This window comes from Panthera leo, chromosome A1 (assembly GCF_018350215.1).
Source record: "Panthera leo isolate Ple1 chromosome A1, P.leo_Ple1_pat1.1, whole genome shotgun sequence".
Taxonomy (NCBI): Eukaryota; Metazoa; Chordata; class Mammalia; order Carnivora; family Felidae; genus Panthera; species Panthera leo.
In genome coordinates, this window is record NC_056679.1 from 178,528,419 (window position 1) to 178,548,146 (window position 19,728).

Genomic DNA, 19,728 nt, shown 5'->3' on the forward strand with positions numbered 1-19,728 from the left:
GGAGCCCTGGGGAGCACGGCCTCTGTGCATCCCGGGCAGCTGCATGGCAGGCCTGTGCCTCCTGGGACAGGATTCCGTGTCTTCGTGTGAGGTCACTGGGTGTGTGGAGCTGCCCTGCCCAGGGAAGCGGTCGGGGCCCCTTCCTGGCTTTCCTGCTCCACCCGCACAGGGCCCTGAGAATGCAGGGGGAAAGTGTCCCCTCCCCATGAAGGTGACAGCTGTAGTCTTGTTCCCCTTATGGGCAAACCCACCCAGGCTCTTAAGAAAGTTCAATAGCAGTTCATTTTTTTTTTTTTTAATTTTTTTTTTTCAACGTTTTTTTATTTATTTTTGGGACAGAGAGAGACAGAGCATGAACGGGGGAGGGGCAGAGAGAGAGGGAGACACAGAATCGGAAACAGGCTCCAGGCTCCGAGCCGTCAGCACAGAGCCTGACACGGGGCTCGAACCCACGGACCCAATAGCAGTTCATTTTAGCGGTACCTCCGTCAGGTGGTACTTGGAGCCATAAAACTTTGGTGGAGGTGAAGCCACGTGAGGGCGTTGTCTCCATTGCCCACCGTGCTTCGTGTGGTCACCCTCTCTGGGCCACGTGCTGCTACCCTTTTCTCTCTCCCCCAGCTGAGACTCTCTGCACAAATCAAATCCAAATAAGCACATCCTCCTAGCCACCTTCTAATGTCTCAGGGGCCTCTCCTAGTCTCCTAGGGCCTCTCCCACCCTTCGCTCCGAAGTCCCTACTTTCCATTCTCTTCTGGTCTCCAATGACAGCTCCAGACCCCTGCCCCTGCTCTACATGTGGTGGCTGTGGCTCCCAAGTCTCTGCTAGCGAGTTTTCTGATCTTTCTCACCTCTAAAACTAGCTGTGAAGAAGACAGTTATCTCCCCACCTGATCCTGCTGTGGGTTAGCAGGAGAGAGGGGGGGCTTCAAGTCCAGATGGGGTGGGGTGGGGCAGGGGGGATACGGGGGAGAACCCCCACTCCGGGTTGTGGTGTGAGATTCATACATCCGCTTTTTGTCCCTAAGGTCAGAAATCTGACACATCGCTCCCTACAAGTATTGCTTTCTCGTCCACAAGCTCATTGATCGCACGTTTGAAATTCCTACCCCGTGAGCCCCTGTTCCCCTGTACCAGCATGTCATTCTTTTTGTGCTGTGAGACCGTGTCCCCCCTTCCTGGCCTGGAGATAATATCGTAAAGCTTAAAAAGGCCTCTGCTAAACTTTCCATTTGTTCCTTCGTGAGTCCTGAGTTTCTCCACCTGGCTGAAGGAGAGGGTGAGAGAGGGAAGAGGGCATTCCCACCCAGGTCATGGCTTTAATCCCTGCACCTTATCTGCCCCTCTCTGCTCTGCTTCATGGTTGAAGCCAGGACTGATGTCCGTTAGAGGATCGGCATGAGCTACCTGGCCTTCACCACACTGTCCCCTCTGCCATGAGCTGTCCCCAGAGGCTGCTATGATGCCTGCCCATTTTACAGGCAAGGAGCCTGAGGCTGGGCCATGTGAGCCAGGCTGTACAGGATCACTGTGGTCTTCCTGGCATCCTGAGCCTCTCTCAGGCACTAACTGGCCCTGCCCCCCGAGCTTCTGGATACTTCGCCAGAGACAGGAGATGTGAAATTCGTGATTGTTGGGAAATCACTGAGGACTGAGAAAGAGGAAAGTCTTCAGGCCCGAGGCAAACTGCTTCCCCTCACGTCACCTGCTCTGGTCATGACCCAGCTGTCCTTGCGAGGAATGGGCTGTGGTCCTATACAGAGGGGTCACCAAAGGCCTACCTCCAAAAGGCAGTGGCTGGATTCTCTTTGTAACTTGTCCAGATTGGCAACCTCCTTGCCCTCCTTCATGGAAAGGAGACTGATAGAGTAGGAAGGAGCACAGGCTCTGGAGACAGAGCTGAGTTTGAATCCCTACTCCACCTGGGCAGTCTGTGTAACATGTCAGAGCTTGGAGGTGGCAGAGAGGTGAAGACAGGGACTCTGGACCCAGAGAGGGTCCAGGTGAGACCTGGCTGCACAGCCTACTTGCTGGGTGTAAGGCAGCAAGTAGCTTTACCTCTCTGAGCCTCAGTTTTCCCTTCCGTAAAATGGAAGAGATAATAGTGCCGGGACACCTGGGTGGCATCTGATTCTTGATCTCGGCTCAGGTCATAATCTCCCAGTTCATGGGATCAAGCCCCTTGTCAGATTCCCTCAGGATTCTTTCTCTCCCTCTCTCTCTCTCTGCCCCTCTGCTGCTCATGCTCTCTCTCTCTCTCAAAATAAATAAATAAGCATTAAAAAAAAATAGTGCCAACATTTAAACAAGACAGTGGCAAGTCCTTAGCCTACTCCCTGGCACATGAGAAGGACTCCACCTGCTTCACCTGTGATGATTCTTGTCGTCGTCATCCCTGTCGTCCGTGTTTCTTACCTGCTATGGCTCTCTTCTAAGTGGGCTCCATGGATTGTCCATCTTGATCACATTTAGTGGATAGCCCTTTCAAAGGAGCCTAATGTTTAGCTATACCTAATTCAATTTCTGTGTTTCTGTACATATTTATTCTCCTGAGTGGGAGTGAACTTTTTTTGAAAACACTTCTAGTTGTAAGGATGATTTTAGAAATTCCTTTCCACAGGTGCTGTGTGTTCTGTTTCCTCATGAAACATTGCTCCCTCTTCCAAGGCCCCGCTTAAATTCCAGCTAATTCCACGACATTCTTTAACTACCCTACCTGAAAGTGATTTCTCTCTCTGTCTCTGTCTCTGTCTGTCTCTCTCTCTTCAAATAGTTTTTTTGTCATTTGCCACTATTCCGGTGATTTGAAACACCAAGTGATCTCTCCCACCAACACAGAACTTTTGAACAGCAGGGCTGTGCCCTGTAGAGCACAGTTCGTTGTTGAGAACTCTTAGATACCAGGCCCTGATGATTGATGCCCCCAGCACCCCTGGCACCACGTGTTATGGACCGCTTCCGCCTGGAATGAAATGTGGATCTCCTCGAAGCTCACAATGACCCGGAGAGGCTGGTGCAGTGACAGTGGGGCTCCTTGATTGTGTATAAGATGGGAACTGTACACGGCCAAAGCTACCCTCGAAAAGGCTTCAAGAAGTTACCTCCTCAGGGACCAACACAGTGTCACCCAGTAAGTGAAAGAGAGCTTGATCCTGTCCTCAAACATCAGAACTGATTGGCTGTATGTGTGTGTGTGTGTGTGTGTGTGTGTGTGTGCATGTGTGCATGGAGCATTAGCTGAAGTGGAGAACCTGTATTTAGAGACTAAATACAGAAATCTAAATGCAGAAATCTATTTGTTTTTATACACCAGATTCACCCCCTGCCAATGACGTACACATACTATGAGAAGAGCACAGGGTCTGAGACCTGCTAAGAAAGCAGCCGATTCCTATGTCCTGTCACAGGGCCACTCCAGGGAATATACTCTTTGGGTAGAAGATACAGAGGAATCAATAGTGACTACAATCTGTGGTGGAAACAGTAGAGAATAAAATCTCTGGAAGCATCAGCAGCTATCATTATCTTTTTGCTCTTAATTTTTTTTTCCTTAGTTACCCTTAATTAACCTTAGTTACCTGCATCTAAGGTTTATGTGTATAGGAAACACTTTCTCTGTTTCCCTATTTTACGGATATGGAAGGCTGACGTTCCTAGATTGTTAAGTCCTAGTGTGAGTTGCACAGCGTGGGAACAATCACATCAGAAGTTAAGCCTGGTTGCCCGACTCACTCACCGAGTCCTCTAGTAACTGTAAGGAGGCGGCTGAAGGGATGTCAACGTTATCCTTTTCTCAGAGGCTCAGGGATGGTCGGAAAGCATTAAAAAGCCATGCTCCTTCCCCAGGCAGTTTGCCTTTGTGGGAGATTATCTACATTTTAGGCCAACCGTCAAAATAGATTTTCATCTGCAAAGACCCAGCCACGCAGGACTGCGGTATAAACATCTGAGGGCCAGGAGTTTTAATGGAAACACGCTTGGACTCACACAGGAGTCTAAGTGCCTTTCACCATCCCTCCCACAGGGCTGGAGTGGCCAGGACCAGGGCGAGATGACCAACCTTGTCGCTCTCTACCTCTCCAGCCACCAGAGCTAGGCTTCCTTGTTTACTTATTTAGAGCCTAGCAGAGGAAGTGGTAAAGGAAACTTGCTGAGTCGTTTTCTGAGAAGAGACCATATTTGTTCGCAGAGGAAGCCGTTGCTCTCTGGGATCTGGTTACAGCAGAAAAGACGTCTGTTCCAACAAGGGTGTTCCAGACGGTAACTGGAAGTTGGAAGAGCCAAGGACACCTCCACGCTCTAGATTTGGGATTCTCTGTCCATGGGTGCAGCACTCGTGCTCAGCTTGTGACTTTTGTCCTGGGAGAGCAGCCATGGCATTGAGGAATGTGCCCTTTCGCTCAGACGTCCTGGCCTGGGACCCCGACAACCTTGCAGACTACTTCAGGAAGGTGAGTCTTGCCGTTTTGTTGGTGGTGAGGCTGGCTGCCCTTGGCGGGCTGGGCAGAGCTTGAAGAAGGAGCCAGAACATGAGAGGGATAAAATATAGCAGAAGAACATGCAACCCCGCGGCAGCCTTCCAAGTTGAGCAGGTGTTATGTAGATGCACACACACCACTGAGTGTTCCTGGCAATGAGTTCTGGGGAGAAGGGGGACCCTCAGATGGAAGTGTACTTACTAAGCACCAGCACTCATGTTTGTGCTCTGTAGGCACTGTCCCACTTAACACTCCCCAGTACTGCTATCCTCTTTTCTCAGCTGCAAAATAGGCTCTGGGAGGTTAGATAACCCAAAGCCCCAGGGACTGCATGTGACAGGTAGGATTCCAGTCACACCTGCCTGGCTTCAGCATCCATGTTAGATACTCAGAATGACTGTAACCACTAATGAGATCAAGGCTGCTTACTAGAAAGGGGTGAATGGAGGGGAGCTTGGGTGGCTCAGTTGGTTAAGCGTCTGACTTCAGCTCAGGTCACTATATCATGGTCTGTGGGTTCCAGCCCCACATCAGGCTCTGTGCTGATGGCTTGAAGCCTGGATCTTGCTTTGGATTCTGTGTCTCCCTCTCTCTCTGCCCTTCTCCCACTTGTGTTCTGTCTCTCTGTCTGTCTGTCTCTCTCTCTCTCTCTCAAAAATAAAACAAAAACATTAAAAAAATCTTTAAAAAAAAGAAAAAAGAAAAAGAAAGGGGTGAGTGGAGCCCCAAGCCTGGGAGAAAGAAACAGCAGGGCAGGAAGAATGGATGAGGCAAGGATGTGCAATGCCAGAGAGGGCGTCTGGACAGTCATTGCTCATGACCTGAAAGAGGGCTCCTCACACCCTTACAGAGAACAGAGTCCCTTTGGAGCTTTAGGAGAGTCTTGTGAATCAGGTGGAAAAACTGCTATGAGCTCCAGGTTGTGATTGCTTGAGAGAGCTGGGGAAACTGAGGCCCCTGAGAGGGAGAGTTTTGCCAGCATGGTCAAAGGTCAAGCTTGCGGCAGTCCTGGGACTTGAGTGTTGCTGTCCTGCCTTCCAGCCCTGGACCTCTGTGCTTGGTCATCTGCGGGGGGGATCACGGGTCAGACATCTGCTGGCGCAGACCCTAAGCCACACGACTCGGGGACTCTCTACCCCTGTTCAAGGGATAAGAAGTCTTGTAAGGGACGTCTGAGCTTCTAATACCCCTGTCCCTGGAGGCTGGGATGGAGTTCAGTTGACCCTCCAGATGGTCGTAAAGATAAGACTTTAAAGTCAAGACTTTAGAGGTCATATAAGCCAACCTCTCTTTTTCCTGAGGGATGGAATGGAGCTCCCAGGACCCACAGACACATGGAGCTTATATAGTAGCTAACTGCTCTTCCTCAACCTAAAGAATAAAGATATGAAGATACCAGGCATGGTGGGATAGATCCCCTTATTTGCTGTTTTGTTCTTTTCTCCAAAAGGTCACAGTAAACTTAGGTGTTCAGCACTGTGGGTGCAAAAATGATTGGGACAACTGACTTTTGAAGGATTTTTCTAAACGTCTTTCTTAAACGTAGAACAAATACATTGGGGCAAGCAGATAAAATCTGCCAAGATGCTATAAAGTGGCATGTTAGCTCAGTCGAAGACAGGAGACAATAATTGACAATTAGTGAGAGGATCCTGGAAACAGACTGAGATGCATGGACAGGCCCCGTCTTCAGTGTGAGGAGAAATATAGAACCCAGTTGGGCAACAGCGGAATCCATGGGCAAATCTTCCCTTAGGGCAGGGAGATGGATTACAGGTCAGGGGTGATTTGGGAAGATGGCCGTCTGCCTGAGCTAGGGCACGAGAGAGGCTCTTTCTTGGAGACCCCAGACCTGGGATGTGTCTGCAGCACTGGGACAGGTTCCTTCTCCTGACATAAAACCAAAAGGAAAAACTGATGGTGGGAATCTGTGACCCAGGAAGTCCCAGCCCCCCACAGACTCAGATGGACACCCTTCAAATCCTGAGCATCTCAGTTCCCCCCAGAGAGAAAATATTGAGTGAATTGACCATGGAGTCATTTGGGGAAGGGTCTTCGTCATCAGATATTCTGTTCAAAGGATTGATGAGCAGTGCAATTTCTAATGAAGGAGGGGGGCCAGGACCCCATTGGAGACACCTCCCAGCCAGCTCTGGAGTCAGACAGTTTGGTTTGAATCCTGGTTCTACCACCTGCTAGCTTGGTGACCTTCCTTTAGTTACTTCACCTGTCTGTGTCTCAGCTTTCTCATCAGTAAAATGGAGATACTAACAATAACTACCCTCATGGGATTGTTGAAAGAATGAAAGGAAATATAGCGTGTGAAGCACTCAACAGACTGAGGGGTCAATTCATGTTTGATATTACCTTTTTTCCTGCTCTGTTTACTGGACCCTAGCTGGGGAGGCCCATGCAGATTGGCAGTCCTTTGTGTCTTACTGTCTTAGCTATGTGTAGCTCATCCTTTGTCTGGAATATAGGCTCCTGAGGACAGAGGTCATGTTTTGGATTTCTTGAACCCCTCCAATTTTTTTTGAATTGGCAGGAAAGCACCCCTTGGCAATGCAGTGGAGAGACACTGGCTCAGAGCCATGAGTTCTAATCCCAGCTGTGTCCCCAACCCACTGTGGGACCTTAGGCCAATCCCTTCCCCTCTCTGGGCCTCAGTTGTCCCATCTACAACACGAGGTACCTGCTCTAGACCACTGCCTACCGAAGCTGGGTGCTCATAAGAATCCTCTGAGTGCCTGCTAACAATACAGATCCTAGCTCCCAAGCCCAGATATTAATGGATCAGAATCAAACTTCTAGGGAGGCTTAGTCTTCAGAGCTGTCTGTCTACATAGAGCCAAAGTCAGCGGACTGCAAAATCAGAGCTTATCTGGTAATAACGACAGCAAAAATGATAAATTAAAGGCAGTCAAATACTATAAGAACTACTCCTTCCCCTCTGCGTGAAAATAGAAAGGATGTTCAGGATGCCTCAGATGCTGCCTGTGTTCCACATTGACCTCTAAATCAGCTTTTTCTGAGCTTTCTAACATTTACTCCACCCTTTCAAGCCAAGAGGCTACAAAAAATATATTCACTTTTTAGATTGGTTGACCATTAAAAAAAAAGACCATGATTTGCCCCCAAAAGAAGGCTGACACAAATTGTGAGACTCACACTTGTGTTGAGAACAGAAGATTCTCCAGGGCAAACATTTAACCTTAAATACTCCAGACCGAAATGTCACATTTGGAGATACTTCAAATGCAAATTCTTATGCTGTCGAAGACAAGGTGAAACAGAAAACTGATAAGATTGTCAATTAATGTGACTTTTGGGGAAAGCAACCAAGATAATTCCTGTTGATTTTAGAGCTCTATTCTGAGAATCCAGCTTAATCTATCTTAAACAGAGGTGTGCAAAATGATTTCCATGATCGTCTACAGTTTGATCTGGATGGTGTTTTAAGATACACTTAAATGTATTCATTTGCTATAAGTTATACTGTTACTAACAAAAAGGAGAACATTCCTAACAGAGACATTAAAGCCTTGTTCTGAAGCCCAATTGTCCCCTCTGCCACCTGCTACCCATGGATCTCATGCAAGTTACTTAAGTGTCTTCACCTTTGACTCTCCATCTGGAAGATGTGAGGGTTAAAGACTTAAGACTGGTTTAAATACATAGAAGAGTGCCTGCCCTATAGCAAGCATTCAATAATTATCAGCAGTTTCTAGTACCATTATTGGAACAGCAGTCTGGTAAACAACCTAAATGATCAGCAATATGGTAGCAATTTAATAAAATAATTGTTTAAAAGAAGTTTGCAAGAACATGAAGCAGTGCCTATATTATCACTTTAAGGTAATTTTAAGAGAAAAAAACAGGATAATAAGATTAAGTATGAATTATAACCTCAGTTATATTTAGAAATATGCTTAGAATTAAGCATTGTGGGGTGCCTGGGGAGCTCAGTGGGTTAAGCTTCTGACTCTTGATTTAGGCTCAGGTCATGATCTCACGGTTCATGAGCTCAAGCCCTGCATCAGGCTCTGCGCTGCTAGTGTGGAGCCTGCTTGGGATTCTCTCTCTCTCTCTCTCTCTCTCTCTCTCTCAAAATTAAATAAATAAATAAACATTTTAAAACAGAACAAAGCATAGTAGGAAGCACATTGCGACATTTGCCAAGGTTGCCTTTGGGTGGCAAGACAATGGATGCTATTTATGCACTTTCTGACCTCTTCTCTACCTGCCTGAGGGACATGTGGCCACAGCCCGTATAGGCTTGAGGTCACTCCTTTTCTGTAGGGATTGGCCCCCAAACCTTAGACTGAGGCAATTTCTCCATTTCAGAGAGTCCCAAGGGGCAAGTGAAAGCAGGGTTGAGGTAAGGATGGGGCCCCTCTGTTCGATCATGGGGGGAAGGGCGGGAAGGGGGTCTGGCTAGCCACAAGTACCACAAATTGCTAAGCTTCAGGGGCAGGCAAACAAGGGGAACCAATGGCATATGCCTGCCTGCTGCTGATAGCACTCTCCTCTCCTCTTTGCAGCTGAACTACAAGGACTGTGAAAAGGCAGTGAAAAAGCACCACATCGACGGGCAGCGGTTTTTGGTAAGTGCTGGCCGGTTTGACACATTGGGACCAAAGCTGTTCCACACTTTAACCAATTATGGCAGGGCCAGCCGGTCTACCCTGTTCCTGGGGATGCCCAGAGTCAATGCCTATCTTCAGGACCCCTACACAGCCCTTTGCCTTCTTCTGAGGTTTTATATGACCCTTGCTGTCATCACTTCTTGGGATCCTATTATTCAGGATACCTCCCAGTCTTTCACTGATACCAAGGTACATTCTATAGTCAAAGTAGAAGGAGGAATCCAATATAGCCCCCCTCCCCCCAATCTTGAAAATCTATTCAAATGCCGTCCATACTTAGGCAAGTCTAAGGGGAAAAAAGACCACATGGGAGAATGGAAGATTCTTTTTTCCCGTCTCTCATTCCGGAGTACATACTTACTGAGTGGAATAAAGTGTAGAATCACCCTCATTATTTCATTCCATCCCTCTTTCTCTCTACCAAATGCACATAGTTGGGTTTTTGCCAATTAAACACACATGTGATACGGCTCTCTCTACTCCAGTGTGTTGCAAAGAGCTTTAAGGGTAAGACTAAGATGCAGCTCTACATGAGCAACGAAGCCATTAAATAGAAAGGGATGCACCTCTGACAAGTAGCGAGTTGCTGGAAGGTGGTCTGAGCATTTCTTTTGAAATAGCACCTTTGTCTATAGGCAAGATAGACCTGACTCTACCAATCCAGCCCTTCCCATCTCATGTTTCCTCACCCTTCAAAAAGAAGCAGGAACGAGACTTCAAAGGTCTCATGGGTAGATGTTCACAATTTGGGTTTGGAGTGAGGGGGGCAAGGTAAGTTGTGTTTCCTCGCAAGGCGTGGTCAGTAGCAGTGAGGGGACTGGGCCATGAGACTTCAGGGTTAGAAGGGGCCAGAGAGGTCACGTGCTCTGGCTTTCCACTCAGCACTCCAATCCGTTTCCTATATTGCCTCCCTGCCACTAACATCTGCTTGAATTCTTTTAGTGATGGTGAGCTCACTACTACGCATGGTCATCTGCCCTTTCTAGGCAGCTCTTAAGTTTCATGTGGAGACCAAACTGTGCCCTGTTGGTCTGAGTTTTGCTTCCATATGCCATGTAAGACATGTTTACGCACTGCTTCACCTAAATCATGCATGCATTCACCCACTCATTCACTTCACAAGCATTTTCTTGGGCTCCCTTTACATACTGGACCATGCCACGTTCTGAGAATATAGAGGTAGCTAAGATGTGATTTCTGCTTTCCAGAAGCTGGTTTTACAGCAAAAAAGTATCTTTTGGAAGGCTCTAACCACCCCCTTTGCAACTGAGGAAACATGTACAGAGGTGTGATGTGAATGTGTACAGAGGTGTGATGTGAATTTTCTAAGTCACGTACCTAGTAATTGGACTAAAGTACACATTTAATTTACTCTAACATTACATGAGGGTTTTTTAAAATTTTTTAATGTTTATTTATTTTTGAGAGACAGAGTGCGAGCCAGGGAGGGGCAGAGAGAGAGGGAGACACAGAATCTGAATCAGGCTCCAGGCTCCGAGCTGTCAGCACAGAGCCTGACTTGGGGCTTGAACCCACAAACTGTGAGATCATGACCTGAGCCAATGTCGGATGCTTAAACAACTGAGCCCCAATACTGTATGAGTTTTTAACAATGTTATTTCTTCATACTGAGCTTTGAGCCACGGAATACCTGGGGTTCTGTTGTCACTTTTGCACATTAGTACTATATGTAACTATTTCCTTCTGGTGCCTTCAGCACTGAGAACTGAGATTGAGACTTATCAGTGTCAGTGGAAGGGAGTAACACATATTTGAGGATCATCCTGCTTACAGCCCTGATGCTCTGGGTCACCTTGAGCAAGCACTTGACTTTTCTGAGCCTCTCTCCTCTCGAGCATGAGCACGAGCACGTTGGACTGGGTCAACAGTGGGTGACAATCCCTTCCAGTCCCTGCAACACTCCCTGTGTTAACTGCAGGCCTACTAGGACAGGGTTGTTTCCGTGGCTGAGAGAGAGTGTCTGAGCAGTTCTGTCTCCTCTGCTTTCATATCCAGGACCTGTCAGTCCCTGGAGACTGCTGTTCTGTTTATTGTGGGAGTAGGAGGAAGTGGAAAGAAGGGGACTAGGAATCCGCAGAGCAAGGAGCAGAAGCTGGTTCCTGGTCCCACAACTGGGGTATTTAGAGACAGCTTCTTCTGATACCCACCCTCTACCCCAGGTGCCCTGGGTACAGTGTGAGCTCTGATCGGAGTCCTAATTTCTCATATATCATTCCTGGTTTTATAATATCCAGGACCATTCTGCTACTGAAGGCAAAAGTGGAAGACCATAGTCTCTCTGTCTCTCTGTCTCTCTCTTCACTGTTGGAGATAGTAGGTCCCTTGAATCTGTTTTGCTGCCATTTTGGTTCCCCAGTGAGAAGAGTAGGACCTTGTCTGGTGGGGAAAGGGGTGCCATGTTTTCAGAAGGTAGAGGAAGAAGATGAAATGTGTTAGGAACCCATGTCAGTTGGGAAGGCGGTGGCTGCCTGTAACAGAAACCTGACCACAGTGGCTTAACCAAATAGGGCTTTATCTTTCTCAAGTGATAAAGAATCTAGAGTAGGCTCTCGGGGCCGGTGAGTTGCTGAAAGAAGTCACCCAGAACACAGGCCCCTTCTAGTCATGGAAAAAGCTTGTGGCTTCTGTCCTACTGGTTGTAAGTTGGCTATGCCACCTCTGGACCTGACATCCACACTCCAGGCAGGATGGAGTGGGGGAGGGCAAAGAGTAGAAGGCACAAAAGTGTGTGGGGAACGCCTCCCCTTGCTTTCAGGAAACTAGTAACTTTTCTGGAAGTTCCACCCCCTAGACTTCGGATTATATCTCACGGGCGGGCCACAACTGAGTCCTGCGACTTCCGCCACCTCCAAAGAAGTGTAGGATGTTAAATATTTTGGACTTGGCACATTTACTGCCCCTAACAAAATCCAGGTCCAGTCAGTAAGGGAGCAAGAGAGAGGGGATACTGGGCGGGCGGGCAGGAGTGTCCACACGTCGCCTCCCCAGGCAGGGGCCATGGTGAGGACACACTCACCACATAATCACACTCCTGCAAGACCATAAGTGATCATACAGGTAACCCAGAGTTGCTGGAAGCTTCAGAAGGAGGTAGAGGAGGGGTTACATCACGCAGCAGAACTCTCTGAAAATCCTGTTTAAATATCTCTCATCTTTCCGCCCAGTTTCTGTCCTTGTTCTAAAGGCCTTTCTCTTTCCTGATATCCTGTTCCTCTGTGTCTCCAGCCATGCTCACATCCACCTTCTCCTTCACATTCTTCCTCAGATCCCCTCAGCTTACATCCTCACGTTGGCCAGTCAGTAGTCAGCCCCCAGCTCTCTGGTGACCCCCAGGAAGTCCTGCATTCTGCGTGCCACTCTGAACATGTGTCTTGGTACATCCCTGAGAGGGAGGAGAAGCCAATGCACAGGGGATGTTAAAATTTAAATTAAAAAAAATTAACATTCATTCATTTTTGAGAGACAGAGCACAGGGGAGGGAGGGGCAGAGAGAGAGGTAGACACAGAATCCGAAGCAGGCTCCGGGCCCTGAGCTGTCAGCACAGAGCCCAATGCGGGGCTCAAACCCACACACCGTGACATCATGACCTGAGCCAAAGTCGAGGCTTAACCAACTGAGCTACCCAAGTGCCTATGGGATGTCAACATTAAAAAAGAGAGAGAAGTTAAGAAGCTTGACCAAAAGCCTGATTGTCAAGCTGGTGCATCCACTCTGGAAAGCAGTATGGAATTTCCTCAAAAAGATGTTTATAGTAGCATTATTAACAATAGCCAAACTATGGAAAGAGCCCAAATGTCCACTGAGTGATGAATCGATAAAGAATTTGTGGTATATATATATGCAATGGAATATTACTCAGCCATGAGAAGGAATGAAATATTGCCCTTTACAACCATGTGGATGAGAGCTAGAGTGTATTATGCTAAGCAAAGTAAGTCAGAGAAAGACAAATATCATACGATTTCACTCATATGTGGAATTTAAGAAACAAAACAGATGAACATAGGGGAAAGGACCAAAGAAAGAGGGAAGCAAACCATAAGAGGCTCTTAATGATAGAGAACAAACTGAGGGTTGATGGAGGGAGGTGGGTGGAGGATGGGCTAACTAGGTGACGGGTATTAAGGAGGGCACTTGTCCTGTTGAGCACCAGGTGTTATATGTAAGGGATGAATCAGTAAATTCTACTTCTGAAAACAATATTACACTGTATGTTAACTAACTAGAATTTAAATAAAAACTTGCAAAGAAAAAAAAAGCCTGATTGTCTCAGGACTCTGGGCAAACTCCGGCCCCAACCCTGCTGCCAGGTTTACTGAGGGGCCTGGGTCCGAGAGCTGGAGCAGATGGGCCCAACAAACACACTGCTAAGATGCCCCCAGCCCTGTGCCACTGGGCTCAAAGGGGAGCGTGCCCAGTGCTTACCCATAGGAGGCAAACAACCTGCCAGGCTCCCAGCCCAGAGCAGAAGAAGCAAAAACCTCCAAGAGCCAGCCAGACCCCAGCTAATTATTATTTATTTTCACACAAATTATTCACATTGGGTTTATTATTCATATAGGGCGTGTCAAGCACTGAGCCAAGCACCTGACACGCATCATCTCATTCAGTGCTCACCACCCCTGAAAGGTGGCTCTTATTAGTATAATGATTCCTATTTTACAGAGAAGGAAACTGAGGCTCAGTGAGCCTAACTGTGTGCCCCAAATCAGACAGCTGTTAAGTGGATGAACCAAGATGCAAATCCAGCCTGACTCAGAGCCTCCACCGTAACCACCTGGTTCTCTAGCCTCAGAATGCCAGTGGATGCCCTTCTCTGTCTCAGCATTCATCCCATGGAAAGTGTGCTCACCTCTTTTCTGTTTCCAGTATCGGCACCCTGCCTCTCCTCCTCCCTCCAGGGCACCTTCTTCTCTTACCCTTCCCCCCCCCTCCTTCCCTCCAGCATGGGCCAGCGGGTCCCTCAAAGGGATCAGATGTGGGAAGAGAGGAATTTGCAGGGAGAAAATCGATCGCAGATACCACAGGGCAAGCTTCCAGTCTCAGCTCCATCACCCACAAGCTAAAATTCCGTCAACATCCCAGGGCCTCGGTTTTCTCACCTATAAATGGGGACGCTGATACTTCCTAAATCACAGGACTGATGTGAAGATTAGTCGAGGTGCTAGCAAGGCAGAGGCCCAGAGTCAGTTCTTCACAAATATGAGTTCCTTTCTCCTTTCCCTTCTCTGTTCCCTCAGGAAAGCCTCTTTATTGAATCCTACCACTAACCCTGATGAGAGAGGCTTTTGCTGGTATCAGGGCACAGATTCCTTCTCCAGGCTGGCTTCTCACAGCTCCTGCATATGGAAACTGAGAGGGACCCTGAAGTCTGGGGTAAGAGCCTAGGCAAGAGGTCACAACGTGTGGCCAAATTCGGCTCACGAGATGAGTGGTTTGGCTCCACAGTTTAGCTCTCACGGTGCGTGGTTGTTTGTTTGCTTCATTTAAAGTTATTTGTCGATATTTCGAACTCAGGAAATTTCACCTAAAATCCAGGGTTGGGTATTCCCTTTGAAAACGTAGACGCGGCAACACCAGGACCACAGGTTTTCACGCAACATCTGGAAGCTGGGCTTTGGGTAGGTGGGGGAGGTGTACCCTTCACTCAGCTGAAGGCCCACGGCTCCCTGTTTCACACCTCCCTCTCCTCACCTGGCCCAAGGCCCCTCCTGTGAGTTGTAACCTGCCCGTGTCTTCGTTTCAGAACCTGACAGAAAATGACATCCAGAAGTTCCCTAAGCTCCGGGTGCCGTAAGTACTCCCCCCGATTCCTTGAGTGTTTTGGGGAACCGAGGCTGGAATGGGACATAGCCCAGGGATAGCTGGGTCAGTTAATCTGTCACGGTTGGTTTGAACTAGGAAAGTGAACAGGAAGGCTATAGAGAGGCAAGTGCAGGGCACGGGAGAGAGAAGTGATACTTGATAAGTTGAAAGAAAAAAGAAAGTAACAGATCCAGCCCAATTGGTGTATTGGCAGCTCTTGCCAAAGCCAAGCCTGACTGTGAGCCACGTCTTCATTTCCTCTCTCCCTGTGGGGTGGCTTGGGCACCAGCATCACGAGATCTGTTCCACGAGGGCATCATCATCAGATCAGTGATTGCTTAAGCTTTCTGGACCACAGTCTCCAGCTCTTGGCCATGAGAGAGTTGGACCCGATGAAGAGTGGCAACGGACATCATTCTGTCTGTCGCTACCTGTTGCTTGGGAATGGCTGCCGGGGCCACTGTACTGAGAAGAATCCTGAGGAAGGGAGAGCGTGATGCGTTGCTGAGGTCTGGGGTGGGTGCGGACGGGAGAAGATGCATCACGCGCTTTGCGTCGTGTGTTTTCATCCCTCTAGCAAGGGTCTTCCGGACTCAAAAGCTTACCCGAGCCAGGCAGGAGATATAAATGTGTAAAATGGGCCATCTTGAGCCATACAAAGTCCTATCAATTTCTCCTTCATTTTACCACCTTTGAATAGAATATGAGTATGAAGAAATATTTCTCCACTATCACAAACATAATAGCACAATTATGGTGTCAAAAGAGGTCATCAGCACTAAGCCGCGTTGTCGGTGAAGAATTAGGGAGTGGTGGAGATTGTGGAAAATCAGAATATTTTCCCTCCCAAGAGAGCTGCAGCCACTCCGTGCCAGTCCGTATGGACCTGATGATGTCCCATCTTTGAACTTATCAAAAGGCACTAGAAATCTCCGTGTTATGTAATATATTCTTAGTATACATAATAAACATATGTAATAAAATATATTTATGCAATATATTTATATAATATATATAGGATATATTTATACAATATATATAGTATATATTTATACAATATGTATTTTGTATATATTTATACAATATATATTTTATGCAATATATATTTATATATATATATATATATATATATATATATATATATATACCTGGTCCTTGAGAGAAGTTGGGTTTGCATCTCCTGGTCCCCATACAACACTAATACTTCACTCATTTAATGAACTGCTACTAGACGCCGATTTAACGTCAGACCCTTGTTAATTACTCAGGCTACAAATACATAAGGGACAGAATCCCCACTGCAGGACACTCACATTCTAGTGGGAGGGTCAGATATACAAAGCAATCATACCATGATTGATTAACGGTGCTGGGGCACATGCATGGGCACGTTCACCGGGAGTAAGAGGGCAGGAGTCGTTTTCCCCTTGGCATTTGGGGAAGACTTTGGGAAGGCAGGAAAGCTAAGTTGGGTCTTGACATATACCAGGAATGGTCAGATAAAGAATGGGTTGAAGGACGTTCTAGGAATGGGGACTATATTGCCAAGGCACAGGCACCAGGGAGTTTAATGAAACTACAAGTGGGCCAGAGCAACTGGGGCACGCACATGGGGGCACAAAACAAAGAGGCTGCAGTGACTAGTCACAGTTTAGAAGGGTCCTGTGAGCTATCCTAAGGAGTCTAGGAGGGGTGTGGAGGTGAGTGCAACAGGGAGAACGCGAAGGTAAAGCTGGTGTCTTGGCTTTCTCTAGCCAGTGTGAAAGATGGAGGGCCCAGCCTGTGGCATGACAGCCAGCTAGGGGGTGATGGCCATGACCCTGCTAATGAGGTAGGAGCCTCAGCGAGGGCTGTGGCCCCTGAAGACGCAGGGATCAGGCCAGAGGGGATTTAATCAGAGCGGTGGAAGGAAAGAGATAAGGAAGGCCCTTTCAACTTGGAAGATTCTTTTTTATTTTAAGGCTGAGCTCAGTTGATGTCTGGAGCTATGCCTGAGTGCTTGGAGAAGGAGGCGGGGTGAGAAGTGGTTTTCGGTTAGCGTGCAAGGCAGATTGTAAACACTCACACGCTGCGGGTGCGGTAGGGCTGGGGTATTCCTTTAGCTATTTGAAAACTGAAACAAAATCCCTCTCCAACGTGTGCATGTGTGCCCCAGACAAGCTATGGACCTGCCCGTGGAACACGAAGGTGAATGGGGAGTAGTGAGGGAGGCATCTAGGGAAGGTCCCTGCTGCCCTGATTTGGTGATTCTAAGCGTGACTGTCCCTCTTGGCAGACGTGTATAAGAAGCACCAATCCCAGTTCTACTTCTAATGAGCTCTGTGCCTGGGAAGAGTCCCTAGTCTACTCTCACTTTCCCAGTCTCTAAAATAAAGGAATGTGACCATGCAACTCACTCTTTTAAAGGTTATAATTTTAGGTATAAACAGGCAGACAGAAGAGCTTAGTGAGTAAAAGTACAGGCTCTGAGGTCTGACTACTTGAGACCCAATTCTTCCATTCACCAGCTGTGAGTTTGTGGACAAGTTATCTGAGTTCCCTGAGCCTCAGCTTCCTCATCTGTAAAATGGGGATAATAATAAAACCTACCTCAAAGAGTTAGTGGGAAGGTTAGAGGAAATAATAATATGCCCTGGAGAAGTGTTAGCTATTCCTGTTATTTTATGGAAAATCCCAATGAGCACCATTCTGTTTTTACTAATCATTCTATCCTGCGAAAGGGGGAGGATTAGAGACTAGAAAGGCATGGACTTTGGAGCAAGGGAGAGCCACGTTCCAAAGTGGGCTCTGCCTCCCACCAGCCATAGGACCTGGGGGAAATCCTGTCAACCCTCTGTGCCTGTTTCATCTGTAGAAGGGAAACGAACTAACTCTCAGGCATTGCTGGGTTATAAAGGAGGCAGCCCATGTAAGCTGCCTGGTGGTGCCCTGGATGCATATAGATATTCAATGCTGATTTGTTTCATCCCCTTGTACATAGGTTCATTTGCCATAATCATTACCCTGAAGGGCTATGGGAAAGAAATTGTGTTTATGTACAGCAGACCAAAACAAGATTATGCTCCTCTGAATATCTTGATTTTCTTCTCCCATGCTTAAAAAAAAAGAAAAAAGAAAACTCTATTAAATAGATGTGTAGGAAGGTAGATTCTGGTGAGGAAGGCTTTGTATGCAAATACAGTACCAGCTACTCTCTCGGACAGTTTCTCCCAGAGACACCCTGGATGCTGTAATGGAGGAGAGTTTTTAAATAAAACAACAAAGCTTCCCTTATAGGGATGAGCTTAAGACCCATGGCATAGCCGAGCATTATCTGGTTAAATCAATAGAAGACAGGTTAAAATCTGATGATGCCTGTTTGGAGTTTATTTTTAAAATTTTATGAATTTTATATTTAAATCCATAGTATAAACTAAAAGATAAGGAGAAGGGAGTGATGGGGTCACGGTGTATGCAACAGATTGGTGTTGGATGAGTCTCTTTATATCATGAGTTCCCACTGTACCCATTACCGATAGTGGAATTAGGCTGGGAAAAAGCTAAGATCCCATCAGAGGGGTGATGCGGTAATACCTGTTTATTCGTCCACCCTCCTGATGAAGCTGTCGGTCTCCTCATAGCAGAGACAGCATACCTAAGATACAGCCGACAGGGAAAGAGGACGGAGGCAGGCTGGAGGGAGGGACCCAGCGGTAAATAGGCCTTCTTGTGCTCCTTAAAGAATGTGACCAAGCCTTAACAGAATTGCCAGGATGACAGGCTGTCTGCCCTTCTCCTTCCTTCTCACATTCATTGGCTAATCCCTGACCAGGTAGCCAGTCCTCCCCACATGAGAAGGGCCTCCTCTCAACTGACGTCACTCCTTCTCCCCGAAAGCAAGTACAGAAACTTGACTTCCTAGATCAGCCCCACAGTAAAACTGCTCACGTGGCCCTTGACAAGTGCCTCTCTTAGCGCCTCACTTTCTTGGGTGGTAAAAATGGGAATAATTTAATTTGCCTACCACAAAATAATTGTGAAGCCCAAGTAAAATACTACGTGTAAAATTATCGGGGGGTCCAAGGCTGAGAAGTGGGGAGACCACGCCAGGCCCTCCAACTTTTGCTTCCCACCCACACGTGATTCTCTCCTGAGGCCGGAGATGGTGGCAAAAGGCACCTTCCTGAGTCCCAGGACCCACACCTGGCTTTTCAAGTTACGAGGACAGACCTTCCAGAGGTTTGGCTCTTGGTTCAAGGAGGAAGACCCTTAGAAGTGGAACATCCTTTAAAGAAGGATGAAAAGCAGGGGTGCCTGGGTGGCTCAGTCGGTTAAGCACCAGCTTCAGCTCAGGTCATGATCTCGCGGTCCATGAGTTCAAGCCCCACGTCGGGCTCTGCGCTGACAGCGCAGAGCCCGGAGCCTGCTTTGGATTCTGTGTCTCCCTCTCTCTCTGCCCCTCCCCCACTCACACTCTGTCTCTCTCTCGAAAATAAATAAACATTAAAAAAAAGTTTAAAAAGAAGGATGAAAAGCAGAGCAAGAGCCAGAGGGAGAGTGTGAATGTGTGCTGGGTGCCCTGGGGGAGGGGCTGACACGGGGACAGAGGACAGGCAGGCAGTGACAGGCGGAGAGCTGGAGATGAGGCTGTAGGAGAGGACAGAGCTGAGCAAAAAGGCTTCTCCTGTTCTGGGCCTGGGAATGTGTTCTGCTGGGAGGCACCAGTGTGCCCTCTGGAATCAGAGTCGAGGGAGCAAGGCTTCCATTGTGGGAGGGCCTGGAAGAGAGAGAGAAAGCT

At 47.6% G+C, this 19,728-nt stretch overlaps 1 protein-coding gene across 1 annotated transcript in view; it reads left to right on the forward strand.

Moving 5' to 3' along the window:
- The first annotated feature begins 4,169 nt into the window (after window positions 1-4,169).
- LCP2 (lymphocyte cytosolic protein 2) overlaps window positions 4,170-19,728 on the forward strand; it is a 45,727-nt gene continuing 30,168 nt past the window's right edge. Inside the window, exons 1-3 of the mRNA XM_042947001.1 lie at window positions 4,170-4,451; window positions 9,020-9,082; window positions 14,893-14,939. Coding sequence (XP_042802935.1) covers window positions 4,374-4,451; window positions 9,020-9,082; window positions 14,893-14,939 — 188 coding nt within the window. The 5' untranslated portion in view covers window positions 4,170-4,373. The remainder of the gene's footprint in view (window positions 4,452-9,019; window positions 9,083-14,892; window positions 14,940-19,728) is intronic.